The sequence below is a fragment of the Phyllostomus hastatus genome, unplaced genomic scaffold (assembly GCF_019186645.2).
Source record: "Phyllostomus hastatus isolate PE091 unplaced genomic scaffold, TTU_PhHast_1.1 phas_scaffold_21, whole genome shotgun sequence".
Classification (NCBI taxonomy): domain Eukaryota; kingdom Metazoa; phylum Chordata; class Mammalia; order Chiroptera; family Phyllostomidae; genus Phyllostomus; species Phyllostomus hastatus.
The window spans coordinates 21430953-21446049 of record NW_025334017.1 but is presented as its reverse complement, the minus strand read 5'-3'; the positions used below and the strand labels follow the sequence as shown (position 1 = coordinate 21446049).

Sequence of the window (15097 nt, the reverse complement as noted above, 5' to 3'; positions counted from 1 at the left end):
ACTTCTAATAATCGCATTACATTCACATCTCTTAATCCTTTTAACAAGGCTATGAATTAGACACTATTCCTTGAGCAAAAATATCCCCAGTTAAAGATGGGGCGGGAAGAGGTTAAATATATAGTTCAAAATCAAGCTGTGACTAAATGACACAATTCTAACCACCTTTCTCTATTGCCATGCTTATGAGAAAAGGCCAACTAAACAGTACAGTAAGTAGTAAGTACCATATACTCTGAGAAGTGAGGAAAATTATCTCAAAGAACATAAGGTTTCGAAAGAATGGCCTGCAAGCAGGTGAGGGGTGGGTGGTGGTAGGAGATTTCAATAAGAACAGTAGAAAGGAAGAAAGCATGTATCTTGTACAAAAGAAATAAGTAGTGTAATTTAAGTAAAACAGACAGCAATGAAATATTAGGCTGTAAAAAGAAGCCAGAGCAAATGAATATCAGTCCAAGAAATTTAAGCTTTATTCCACATACGGCGTGCAAATAAAACTTAACGGTGGGAAATTAAGAAGATGAAGTACTTCATTCAGGAAAAAAAATCTTCTGGTTATGTGACAGAAAGCAAAAGCAGAAATCCCAACAATTGATAGATTATAAAAGGTTAGAAATTAAATGATGAGGAAAGTAGCTATGAGAATTTTTTTTAAATGCTAGCACCTTAATTCAACATGTTTAAAACAAACTCACACACTCTGCAACTGACCTAGTTCCTTTTCGCTTACCCCCATCCCCCGCAAAAATCCTCTGTCCTTTACATCCTGGTTCAGTCAGTGACACAACAGTCTCAGTCTCCTGAGAAAAAAAAACATGCTCTAACTTTGCAAAAACAATGCTAACGAGCTTTAAAAATGTCAGGGTAGAGAGATGCTTGACCTTCAATCATACAGGATGACACTGTTCTGTAAATTCTAGACTACCCAGGAAATTACCAACTGATTTTTTTCTTTATCTAAAGTTTAAAGGGCCCTGGCTGGTGTAGCTCAGTGGACTGAGCACGGACCTGTGAATCAAATGGTCACTGGTTCAATTCCCAGCCAGGGCACATGCCTGGGTTGCTGGCCAGGTCCCCAGTGGGGGGGTACGTGAGTGGCAACCACACATTGATGTTTCTCTCTCTCTCCTTTCCTTCCCTTCTCTAAAAATAAATAAATAAATATTTTAAAAAATAAAAAATAAAGTTTAAAGGAAGTTGGAGAAGAGTCATCACAGCAGCAGTGACTTGGGCCTGATTCCACTGTCTTCCAGCTTCCTGCAAGGCTCTGAGAAAGTTGCAGCCCATCCCTTCTCTACTGTTCCATCTGGAACTGGACTTATTCCCCTTCACACTCCCAAAACAACAAAGCACACCTTGCAGACTCCAAATGCTCTTTTGCCTTCCTGGGAAATCCTACACTCCCCCCACTTCGACAAGGCCCCAGCCATGACATGCTTCCACAGTGCGTGAATTGCATTAATGTAGAAGAAAGTGGTGTTGGGAGAACACCACACTCATGTCTGCAAGAAGAGGAGGAAGAGGATGGCTAGAGACTGGCAGTGGAAGATGGCCAAAGCTGACAGCACCAGATATAACGAGAAAACTATTTGAAATGTGAGTTGGACATCAGAGGAATGGCAGCATGAGAGATCCCCTAGGTCTCTCCTCCTGAAATTTCACAAGTTGAACAGCTATTACTCAACAAAGGATTCCCCCTGCTCAACATACAGGCACACCTGAAAGATGATCACATTGAAGCATCTAAAGCTGGGCAAGCAGGAACTAACAGGAGAGTGAGAAGGGAGGATGGCTCACACTGGCCACAGACACAGTCCTGCATCCAGGAACTCATTGTAGATTCACCCTGGGGAGGGGAGGAAGCTGGCTATGAATGGCACTTCCTTCAGCTGGGAGGAGCAGAGACTCAGTGGCCACTCCTGCAGAAGTAGCAAAACAAGCTGCAGCTAAGCTGAGAGACCTGGGCAGGACAAAGCACAAAGGTTCTACCACAGTTGTCCGGTGGTCAGCTTTCCAGACAAAGAAAGAAAGCCACAGCAACCTGCTGCCCTGTAGATTTCAACAACTTGCTTCCCATTGCCCTTACTGTCAGGTTGCAGCACATATTATCTGCAAGCCAGAGGACTATTACAGGAGAATCACTATTTTCCCAGAGTAAAGGGTGCTCTCCCTTACTGATCCCCAATTAGAGCGTGGCGTTTGGGGATCCTCCATCTGAGAGTGTGAGATCGCCATTACAAAGAAGGCGAAACAAAGAAGATGGCTGAATTTCCCCAGACAACCCCACCCCCAAGCATCACAGCTGTACTGAAGGAAGCTGGAGGTCAGCTTTGGGATTTCACCACTTAAAAAAAAAACAAACTAGTGATTCAGCACCACCTACTGGACAAATAGAAAGACCTCTACAAGCCACTAATACAAAGATGCCTAGACAGAAAAGGAACCCACCAAATACCAGGAATAGTGAAGGTAGCAAGGCAACTCGAAAGAAAAATTTTAAAAAATATCCAGAAAGCAAACATGAACACATGGAAATATACAATATAAATGACAGAGAATTCAAGAGTGCACTTCTGAAAACACTCAACAAGATGCAAGAAAATACTGACAGGCAATTTAATATACTCTGAACACAAATTAATGACCAAAATGTGTAGTTTACCAAAGACACTGGAACTTTAAAAAATAAAATCAAACAGAGCCCTGGCTGGTGGGGCTCAGTTGATTGAGTGCTGGCCTGTGAACCAAACAGTCACTGGTTCAATTCCTAGTCAAGGCACATGCCTGGGTTGCAGGCCAGGTCCTCAGTAGGGGGCACACAAGAGGCAACCACACACTGATGTTTCTCTCCCTCTCTTTCTTCTTCCCTTCCCCTCTGTCTAAAAATCAATAAATTAAAAAATCTTTAAAAACAAATCAAACAGAAACCCTGGAGGTGAAGAATTCAATAAAAGAAATTGACAATAAACTAGTGAGCATAGGAAATAGGGTCGAACAGACTGAGGAAAGAATCAGTGATGCAGAAGATAAAAACCTAGATGATGTAGAGGGAAAAAGAGAAAGACCTAAGCATCAAAAAAAAAAAAAAATGAAGGACCTCTATAAGAACTGACCCCATGAGGAAAAGCAATATAAGAATAATAAGCATACCAGAAGAAGAAGAGAGGAATAAGGGAACAGACCGCCTATTCAAACAAATAATGGATGAGAACTTCCCAACCCGTGCAAAGAACTAGATCCTCGGATCCAAGAAGTAAACAGAACACCTAATTACCTCAATCCAAAGAGGCCTTCTCCAAGGCACTCTCCAAGGCACTATCAAACATTAATGACAAAGAAAGAATTCTCAAAGCAGCCAAGGAAAAGAAGGACATGACCTATAAAGGAAAGCCAACTGGGTTATCAACGAATTTCTCAGCAGAAACTCTATAAGCCAGAAAACAGTGGAACCAAATATTGAAACTACTGAAAAAAAAAAAAATTACCAGCCAAGAATAGTATGTCCAGCAGAGTTACCCTTTAAATATAAAGGAGAAATAAAGATTTTTCCAAATATACAGAAGCTTAGGGAATTTATCACCAGAAGACACCCACTGCAAGAAATACTCAAGGAGGTTATTCTACCTGAAACAAAGAACAACAACAACAACAACAAAACAGTGAAGCTGAGGTATCACACTACCTGACTTAAAATTATACTAGAGAGCTACAACAATCAAAACAGTATTGGCAGAAAAACAGACACACAGATCAATGGAACAGAACTGAGAAGCCAGAAATAAAACCACATATATACAGGCAGATAATTTTCAAAAAAGGAGCCAAAAATACACAGTGGAGAAGGAAAAAATCTCTTCAATAAGTGCATCTGGGAAAATTGGAAAAGAATGAAACTATCAACAGATTACTGTGTGTCCCCATGTTCAACAATTAATTCAAAATAGATCAAAATAATACATTCTAAAACAATAAATTACATATAAGAAAACATAGGTACTAAACTTATGGATCTTGGTTGTAGAGAACATTTTATGAATTTTTCCCCAAAGGTAAGGAAAATAAAGGTAAAAAAAAAAAATGAATGGCACTATATCAAACTAAAAAGCTATGCACAGCTAAAGAAACCAACAACAAAACAAAAAGGCAACTGACCAAATGGAAGATGGTATTTGCAAACAGCTCTGACAAAGGGTTAACACCCAAAATATATTTTAAAAAACTCATAAAATTCAACACCAAATAAAAAAATCCAATTTAAAAATAGGCAGAGGACCTGAACACATTCCTCTCCCAGGAAGATATACAAATAGCCAACAGATATATGAGGTCTGTCTGTAAAAAGTCCAGCTATTGTAAATAGCAAAGAAGGTAGCAAAGACATTTTCAAACACAGGATAACTGAAAAAAAAATTGTAGCGAAATGAAATAAACTACAAAAGATATTAAACAATGATCTTCAAGCTGAAGTAAAATGCTGCTAAATGAAAACTTTGGCTTACATAAAGAATGAAGAGTGCCAGAAATAACTATGCGGGTAAATACAAAGACATTTTTTGGTTGCTAATTTCTTAGAAATTGACTATTCAAAGCAAAATAATAACAACACATTACGTGTTTGTAACATGTATAGAACTAAGAATTATAACACTAGCACAAATGATGGCAGATAAGCACACTGTTGTAAGCATGCTAAAGGATACTCATTATCCATGAAGTAGTATGTTATTATTTGAAGTTAGACAATAACTGAAACATACATATTGTCAGCCCAAAACAACCACCAAAAAGATATAGAACTATAGGGAATAAAGCAATAATAAAGATAAAATGGAATGGCAAAATATACTCAGCTAATCCAAAAAGGCAAGAAAAGAAGGGGAAAAAAGAACAAAAATTAGACAGAAGAAATAGAAAATAAATAAAAAGATATCAGACTTTAACTTAACCATATTTAAAATTACATATGTCAATAATCTAAAACACTCCAATAAACAGGCAGACTAGTAAAACTAGTAAAGCTTGTCAGACTAGTAAAACCCAACTATATTCTGACTATAGAAAACTTAGTTCAGATGTAGACTCAGTACAGTTTCTAAATACTAGTGTTGCATGTTTCAAAAAACACCTTGGCAAAATGAAAAAGTTCAAGAAAAAAATAAAATTACCAGTATCTAATTATCAAAGAAAAAAATCAGAAAACATTGCATTTTATGGATTGAAAGGAAACCTACAGAACTTGCAAACAAAAAAGAAACTTGAAAGAAAACTAGAAGCTGCCGTCTGCGCTCTTTATCTTTAATGCAGGATGCCTCAAGGCTAAAGGGGAAAAGAGAAGTTGTAACTACCAGTAAGGTGCAAAGTCTCAAATCAGTATTTTCCATTCTGTCCACAGTGTTTAGACATATAGTGTCCACAACACTGAACACTACAATTAACGTTGTACTAGCATTTCCATTACAACCTCATATTTTAATTCATTCATAACATTCTTAGAAAGTCCTTAATGAAACTGAGACTTCCTTACTTGTCTCAGTCTAAATGTGACTTTTCATCTCCCTAAAATAGAAGAGCCATGAGAGAATAAAAATACCCCAACTCAGCCCTAACCAGTACGGCTCGGTTGGATAGCTGATGTCCCACACAGCAAAAGGTCGCCAGTTCAATTCCCTGTCAGAGCACATGCCTGGGTTGTGGGTTCAATCACCTGTCTAAGAGTACATATGAGAGGCAACCGATCGATGTTTCTCACTCACATTGATAGTTCTCTCCCTCTCTTTCTCCCACCCTTCCCCTCTCTCTAAAAAATAAATATTTTTGTAAATACTCCAGCTCCAAAAAGAAAAAACTTTCCAAGAATAAAAACAAGTATACAACAGAAACTCCTCAAAAACATCCAACATGCCAAACAAGAATTAAACTTCCTCAATAAGTAAATTTTAAAAATTTATTTAACCAAAAATCCACTTTATGCTAAGCTTGGTTTTCGTGTGGCTTAAATTTCAAACTCATACATCAGCGATTTTCAACTCTTTTCATTTCATGGCATACATAAACTAATTACTAAAATTCTGTGGCACACCAAAAATATATTTTTGCCAATCTGACAAAAAATATGTATAATTTTGATTCATTCACACCGAACAGCTATTGTTGTGCAGGCTGTTGTCATTTTTTTATAACAATCTAAGAAAAGAAGTCAATGCCCTTGACTCAATAGTCAGGTAGTGCATGTTTTAAAAATTCTTGTGGCGCACCGCTTATGCAGCAGCACACCAGTGGAAAATCACTACTGTACATGACATAATGAAAGACTCTGTGATTTATATTAATTTATGTATTTTTTAAACAAACAGGTCTTTAGAACAATGTTATCTTCCAACCAGCTAACTCCCCTTCCACTATTTTTAATCGGGATACATGCAAACACAGGTAAAGTTCAAGAAACAATGATTTCTTCTATTCTCAAAATTTTATTTATTTTTTTAACGATTTCAGTTATTTATTTTTAGAGAAAGGGAAGGAGGGAGAAAGACACAGAGAAAAACATCAATGTGTGGCTGCTTCTAACGTGCCCTCCCCACCAGGGGACCCGGCCCTCAATCCAGGGATGTGCCCTGCCTGGGAATCAAACGTGCAACCCTTTCACAGGCCAGCCTTCAGTCCACTGGTGAGCCACACCAGCCAGGGCTGTTCTCATACTCTTAAAGCACATATTACAGTTTAAAACATTTATTGTCATATTCATCCATCCACAAGGTATCTGTTTGTGGTTTGGTTTTTTTATTTCCTTTTCAATAATGTTTTTAAATCAGTTATTTCAGCTCAAAAATGAACCTAAATCTAAAACAAAATATTTTACCCTCGGAGGGTTCTAAGACTACAAATTTTCTATGCTAAAATTAAAATCACAAACCACTCAAGATATAGCAATCTTTCCTTAAAACATTCAAAAGGAGAGAAATATTTATCACTAAATCATCAGTATTTAGTACAGTGCTCAGTAAAGATTTCTTGACTGAACTTTTCAACTTTTCCTTCAAATAAAGGAAATTAAATACTAAAGTGATAATTTTGTGCATGATTACCCACAGTGAATAATGTCCAATACATATTAATCTTCAGTGAGACCTAACTTACTAATTATTTTAATATATGATGAGCTTGACAGACAAGTATGTAATCTCTAAAAATAATCTAAATTAACAGCACCATGAACTATCCCAATTATCCTAAACCAAAATTCCAGAAGTGATTCTTGAACTTCAACTTCCTCTCTATATTTTCCTCCAGAACCTGTGCTCAGTTCTCTATGCATAGCCAATGACTTAATTCTATCTAGTCCCCACCATTTTCCTCCTAAAATATCACAAAGTAAACCTCACTAATTATCTGAAATCACCTCTTCCAATCTATCCCTTCACTCTGAAAAACTTGTCATCTTCCTAAAATTCAATCAAGTAGCTTACTGGCTTAAAATAATTCAATGGTTCTCTACTCGGTACCAGTGATCCTTAAATGTTTTGATCTCAGGACCTTTAACCCATTAAAAATTAGTCAGAGTCCCCAAACCTTTTCTGTATATCTACCCATTATTTACCATATGGGTAGAATATATACTCATATTTGCCATAGGAAAAGTAAAAAAGAAGAAAAAGTTTAAACATAGATTATATATATATTCTTTTATAATTATTTTTAAATGAATCATCATGTCATAATTATAAATTATAGTTTTATGCTTTATGAAAAAATCTATATTTTCCAAAACAAAATAAATTACTAAAAAGTATGAAATTATTTTACATTTTTAAAAATCTGGCCTAAAAGAAAATTGCTGAATTCTCATATCGCTTCTGCCTTCAATCTGTTGCAATATCATACATCAAGTATCCTCTGAAAAATTCAACTCTACCCTCATAAACAAAAGATGATGAAAAGAAGTAAATCGCCTTGGCTGGTATAGCTCAGTGGATTGAACACGGCTGCAAACCAAAGCATCGCAGGTTCGATTCCCAATCAGGGCATATGCCTGGATTGCGGGCAGGTCCCCAGTGGGGGCCACATGAGAGGCAACCACATACTGATGTTACTCTCTCTTTCTCCCTCCCTTCCCCTCTCTAAAAATAAATAAATAAAATAAAAATAAAAATAAATGTTTAAAAGAAAAGAAGTAAATCATGTTTTAGTATTAGTATAAAAACAGTTTTAACTTTATGTGTACCCTAAAAAAACTTGGGAATCCCTAGGGGTCCTCAGATCACACTTTAAGAACCACTGGATGACAGTAAATTTCCAACTTTCTTGCAAGGTGCACATAAGTTCATGATCTGAGAGAGTCACTGAACTTGATAGAAAACAGATTTGAAAAAAATTACCCACTGTGCAGCACAGAGAAACAAAGAGATAAAAAACATGAAAGGTTAGAATGCAAAGGTCTAAGTGTGAAAACTGAGAGGGTCTAAATGTGAAAATGGGAGTTTCATAAGACAGAAATAGGAATAAATTAATATTCAAAGAAATAAAGTGGAAATTTTACAGGAGTAATCAAAAAACATAAATCCTTAGATAGAGGAAACACAATAAATCCCAAGGAGGATACCAAAAAAGAAATTCACTCTAGAGTTACTACTGTGAAACTGAAGAATACTAAAAACTAAACAATAGGGGAAAATATCTTATATACAACCAGAAAATATATATATACACTTTACAGAAAAATTATAAAATAACAACACCACTGAAAGGTTAAAACCTCAAATGCAAAAACAGAACTATTTCAATAGTGAAATAATATTTTCAAAGTATCAAGATAAAATAACTGCCAATGTCATGTGACCAAATAAATTATCATTGAAGACTGAGTATGAAATAAAGATTTTTTTAGACAAATCAAAACTTAATGTCCCAATTACTAGTAAAGAGATTAAATTGGTTATTAAAAACCTCCCAACACTCAAAAGTCCAGGAGCAGATGGCTTCACTGGTGAATTCTACCAAACATTCAAAGAGAATTAATATCAATCCTTCTCAAACACCTCCCCAAAAAATAAAGAGGGAACACTTCAAACACATTTTACAAGGTCAACATGACCTGATACCAAAATCCAACAAGGACACCACAAGAAAATAAAATTACAGCCAATATCCCTGATGAACACAGATGCAAAAATCCTCAACAAAATTAGCAAACCAAATTCAACAACATATTAAAACAGCCATTTTCGACTTCTTTCATTCCATGGAACACAAAAACTAATTACTAAAATTCTGTAACACACCAAAAAATATGTTTTTTGCTGATCTGACAAAAAATAGTATAATTTTGATTCATTCTCACCAGATGACTATTGTTGTGTTGGCTGCTGTCATTTTTTTATCTGACAATCTAAGAGAAAAGAAGTCAGTGCCCCGGACTAAATAAATGGTCAGGTATTGCATGCTTTAAAAATTCCTGTGGCACACCAGTGTGCCTCTTGCCATACACAGGTTGAAAAGCACTGCATTGTCACGACCAGGTAGCTCAGTTGGTTAGAGCATCATCTCAGCATGCCAGGGTTTGATCTCCAGTCAAAGCACATACAAGAAGCAACAAATAGGTATAACAACAAATCAGTGTCTATCTCTCTCTCTCCCCACCTCTAAAAATCAATAAATTTTTTTTTAATTTCCTACTTTACTAATCAAAGCTTAAAATAGGAAAATAAACTGTTTAAAAATGTGTTTCATCTATGTTTTCACTGAAAAATTAATTCCAATCACTAGCAAGTATTGCTCTCCAGGGGTCCAGGGGTATACTTTGCTGGATAATTTGTCCAAATGTCAGCTGCAATTCTCACAATTCTTTCCACCTCAAAATTTTAAACATCTGTAAAAAATACTTGTTGTGAGAGTGGTTTACAATCATGACACTTTGACCTTTTGCTATACACACCACAAATTCAGGTTTCAAATACCATGCAAGCAGGAAATCTGATCATTCCTGCAGTAGCCATCTGCATGGTCCAATATCAAATATTAGTTCTAGGTGGCACTAAGTCATGTGTTACAAATCTTTTTCTGCAGCCTCTATAATTAGTTGTAATTTGCCTTTTCTAAAATGTGTTTCTTATGGGACATCTGGCCTTGAAACTTCCACCTACCCATTGAAAAAGTACTTAGTGTCTGGATTTTTTTCTCATCATAATGAAGCACTGCATGGGTGGCATAACCAAATCCAGACTCTTAAAAAAATTAAATTCCAAAGACAAATGATGATTAAGAACCATTTAAGTACTACCATATATAAAAGTAAAATAAAACTTCGTTGCAATATCACTATCTACAGATTCCTAAATCAATCTCCCAAATATTTTAAGTTCACAAAATAATTTTTCATGGAAATACTCATCACTGGTCTACTTACTTCCAGGAATTACATTAGTTAAATTATATTGGATAATAGAGGTTTGAATCAAAGATTTCATCAAGAGGAAAAGAGATTTCAGCCCAGTCAATTAATATGACATTCAAAGTATCTACTTAATATAGGAAATTATTTTAATAATTCATAAGTAGCCATAACTAATTTCACAGAGATTTATGTTTCCTTAGGATATACTAAAACTGCCTTAAGATGCTTATGAAAATAGTCAATTTACTAATTTTCTTCAATTCATTTCAAGCCAGAAAGTCTTCCCTAAAGCTGAAAGTTAAATGTGGGTTAAGCAAAAAGTAATGAAAACAAATGACAGAGATACTGTTTTGCAAGATGAAAGTAAATAGATCACAATTATGCTGTTCTCCAGACATATTTGCTTCCTAGATTAGAAAATTTTTGGTAGAAATGTCTTAAAATCAATATTACCCCTATATTAAAAAAAGAAACAAAACACTAAGAAGAAATGTCAGATGGGTCAGAGAAGAAATAAGTCTGAAAAGAGTCAGTTTCTGATGCCAAAACCTCAGAACCACCACGAAATTTGGTATATAAAGGCAAATTCAATATATTTTTATCTCCCAAAAATAACTTGAGATTCTCATCTCATTTAGAAATGTCACATAGGTAAAAAAATTATGCAGTTACTTTGCAAAAGTTCAAAAATCTTGACTTGAAAATTGGATATAATCAGGCACCACTTCTAGTGCATACAGGTAATAAGCAATCTACATGATCCTTATGAATGCTATGATTAGGTTAAGTGAAATTAGTATGAAAATATCCCCTAGGACATTTTACCTAAATTTAACAATACCCTTTTGCAATTAACTATGTTAAGACAGTTAAAAATAATAAGTATATAAGCTAAGATTTATTTATTTTAAAGATGACATATCCCAAAAGTTAAAGTAATATCAAACACTAATAACTACAAAATTAGTTAATATAAACAAACAACGGTTTCATACCTGCATTCCATCTTTAAGTTTCAAAATGCATTCCATTGTGTTGATGGTAATTACCACTGGCTCTGAACCCAGTTTTGTCCATGGTACATGGATCCTCAATTCATGAATATGTCCACTTAAAAAAGTGAATGGCAATTTCAATTCCTTAAAACACAAAATGTTAAATAGAAGTTAGTGGGTACTTAATATTTTTCTCCTAGTAGTCAAATTACTTTCTTTAAAATACAATTTCCAACACAAAAACTGTTTATGAATTACTGTTCATCAAAAAGTAATAGCATCAATAACTAGTTAAAATACAAAAATCAATTGTGCAAATGACATTGAACAAGCTACCTGACCTTTCTAGGCCTGAGCTTCTTACTCTGCTGAATGGAAATGATACACTATACCTAATACATGACAAAGGCTCATGCACATTCGTGGCAGTGGAGGTGGTGGTCACCACAGCAGACAGCAAGAGTGCTTGAGATAACTGAAATGGCATACTGTTTAAAATCCCCACCTGAAAATATGTCCCCAGATGTGTTTTAAACTATACATAGGATAGCATTATAAGGCGAGTTAAAAGCAGGGTTGAAATAAATAGGAGAATGACCTGACAAAATAAAAATAGACCAACTTAAAAAAAAAGACTTATTAAGCCTTACCTAATTAAAGATTATACCTGGATACTATTTGGTCATAAATTTGAAATGTATTCTGACTGGTTTCTATTATTACTGGAAAGAAGTTAAAAATGAAAACATAATTGTTACTCAATCACTTTATACTAGTTCATTTTACTTTCTAATAAAATTGTTTAAAATCTACAAAGGAAGAAAAAAATAAACTGTATTTGGATTGTATTTCAACCACATTTTTACAGTTTTTATAATTCTGTTTGTGAAAGATAATTATTACGCTTAGTCATTCATCCAACAGATGCCCTAGTTGGTTTACAAAATAGTAGCAATATAGCTAAATATATGTAGGCAGTATGGTAAAGTAGTTAAGATTGATAATAATTATGAAGCCAGCAGACATGGATTTAAAAATCCTACTGCACTATTTAGCTCAAGGACAGTGAGCTAAATAGCAACTGACAGTGAGCTAAATAAGTGAGGCAACTTATTTAATGTATCTGTGCCTCAGTTTCTTCAGTCTTTATCCATAAAATCTGAATAAGAACCATATCTTTGAGGATTAAAATAATTAATTTGTATAAAGAACACAATCATTATTAAGATGCTATTATTATTATTACTACAAATGTGTGGGTCTAATGTATGTTTCTTAAACAGCAAAATTCTAAAAAACAGTTTCTACTATCCTACCTAATTGATGGTCACAATTTTTCAATATTTTTCATTATTACATTAATTTTAAAGCTGCAATTTCACACATTAATCAACTGACACAGATTACATTTTATTCTGTGTCCATACAAAAACAATGTTTACTGAGTACCAGTCACTATTCAAAGAACTTTATCTGCATTCAACTATTTAATCCTTATAAAACCCCAAAAGGTAAATACTAGTGAATACGAGGCATGGAAAGGCTAAGTGACTTCCCTGGTTCATCCAAGAGAGCCAGAACACAAATAATGGAAAATAGGCTACCAAGCCCTTGCTCTTAACCACAATTCTACTGCATCTATACTTCCATTATGAGCACTGAATGCCTTTCCAAATACATCTGGACACTGAGCCAATAATATTTCCACCTCTACCACTCCCTGATCTGTGTAAATATGATACATTTGTGAAGGGGCTACCAAAGTTGCTGTCTATGGACCAAACTGAATTTTCTAGGGAGAAGCTAAAAGACACCTGTATCAAATTCAAGACCTCAGTATCATCAGTATAATCAATTGAACTACTAACCAAAACTACTAACAAAAGAGACAGCATTGTATATTAGAATATGGAATTTTGAACCACATTGCCCATATGGGAAATCCAATTGAAGTGCAACACTTACCATCTGACTATGAGCCAGACTGTCTTATATCCTTACCACAGACTCATTGTGATAAATAAAATGAAAATATGTGCTCGTCTTATAAAAGGCAAAGCAAAAATACTGATTGTTATAATAGATCATCACTAAGATAACCACATACAAGTGACTTTATTCTCTTTTTCCTTCTCAAAAACATTCTGTAACTTAAAATATTCTATTCATTTGTAACTATTTAGAAATACATTGGGAAAAATGGATCCCTAAAACCGTAACAACTATGACTGTACCAACGACATTAGTAGCAAAGAATTTAAGAAACGAGTTGAACAGCTCTCAAAAATCTAATTCTAGATAAGCTATTAAAAAATATTCTGCCCTGGTCAATGTGCCTCAGTTGGTTGGAGGATCATCCCATGGACCAAAATGTCATTGGTTCAATTCCCCGTCAGGGTACATGCCCAGGTTGCAGGTTCAATTCCCAGTGAGGATGAGTGCAAGAGAGAAGCCTATTGATGCTTCTCTCTTCTCATTCTCGCGTGTGCACTCTCTCCCCCCCCTTCCTCCCTCCCTTCTTCTTTCTCTAAAAAGCAATGAAAAAATGCCCTCGGGTGAGTATAAAATATATAATAATATATAATATAATAATAAAATAAAAATGGATGAAGATGTGAAGGATGTAGTACACACATAATAAAATCAAATATTATTCAAGCTTCAAAAAAAGGGAAATTCTGTCATATACTGCAACACAGATGAACACTGAGCACATTATGCTAAGTGAAACAGGTCACAAAAATACAAATATTGTATGATTCCACTTATATTAGATTACTAAACTGGCCAAATTCTCAGAAACAAAAAAATAGAACGGTGGTTGTCAGGGACTGGGGGAAAAAGAAGTTAAGGGTGTTGTCCAGTGGATAGAGACTTTAGGTTTGGAAAATGAAAAGTTCTAGAGATCTACTGAGCAACAATGCACACAGAGTTAACACTACTGTACACTTAAAAATGGTTGGGAGGGTAAATTGACATGTGGTTTTTACCACCAAAAAAATAAAAGAATATAAGATAACTTCAACAATTCATAGTTGTTTAGCAAATAGAAGTTTAGCAAATTCTCACCCCAAAAAGCTTGACAAACTGGACAAAGTTGTCAAAACAACCAAAATCTCAAGAACAATAAGGAGATCACAATATTAGCTGGTACAAGCAACAAAGCAGCATACCAAGCAGAAAATTAACAGAGATCCAGAGAAAAAAAGAGTCAAAGATGGTCTTGCTATTATTTTACATATCCCTGGGAACTGCCTGGCTGCGCTTACTGAGAAGACAACTGAGAGCCCTAACAAGCTATTCATTCATTATTGACCAAGAGGCCCTAAAAACAGGAAGTTAAAAAAATGGTATAACTTCTGGTCAAGATGGATTGCCTCCTCACACAACTACATCAAAATTACCAGAAAACTATAGAACAACCATCACTCAGGATAGTCAAAAATCAAGTTTAATGGAAGTCTGACAGCTACCGAATTAAAGAAACAGCATCTATCTACATAGAGATGGAGACACAGAACAGGTGGCCCCACATTCACATGTGGTAGATAAAATTCAGGAGGGCTATCTCGGGAGCAAGGAGTCCCAGCCCCACACCAGGCCCCCAGCCCAGGGTTCCAGCAACAGGAAGGCAAGTCCTCATAACTTTTGACTGTAAAAACCAGCAGGTATTGAGTTGGTGGAAGAAAATTCTGGAGTCCCAAGCAGTTCC

At 35.2% G+C, this 15097-nt stretch overlaps 1 protein-coding gene across 2 annotated transcripts in view; it reads right to left on the bottom strand.

Annotated features, from left to right (window-relative positions):
• Window positions 1–15097, bottom strand: part of VPS13B (vacuolar protein sorting 13 homolog B) — a 699511-nt gene that overhangs the window by 676196 nt on the left and 8218 nt on the right. For both annotated transcript variants that reach the window (XM_045861171.1, XM_045861172.1), the window contains exon 3: window positions 11386–11529. In XM_045861171.1, the coding sequence (XP_045717127.1) occupies window positions 11386–11529 (144 nt within the window). The remainder of the gene's footprint in view (window positions 1–11385; window positions 11530–15097) is intronic.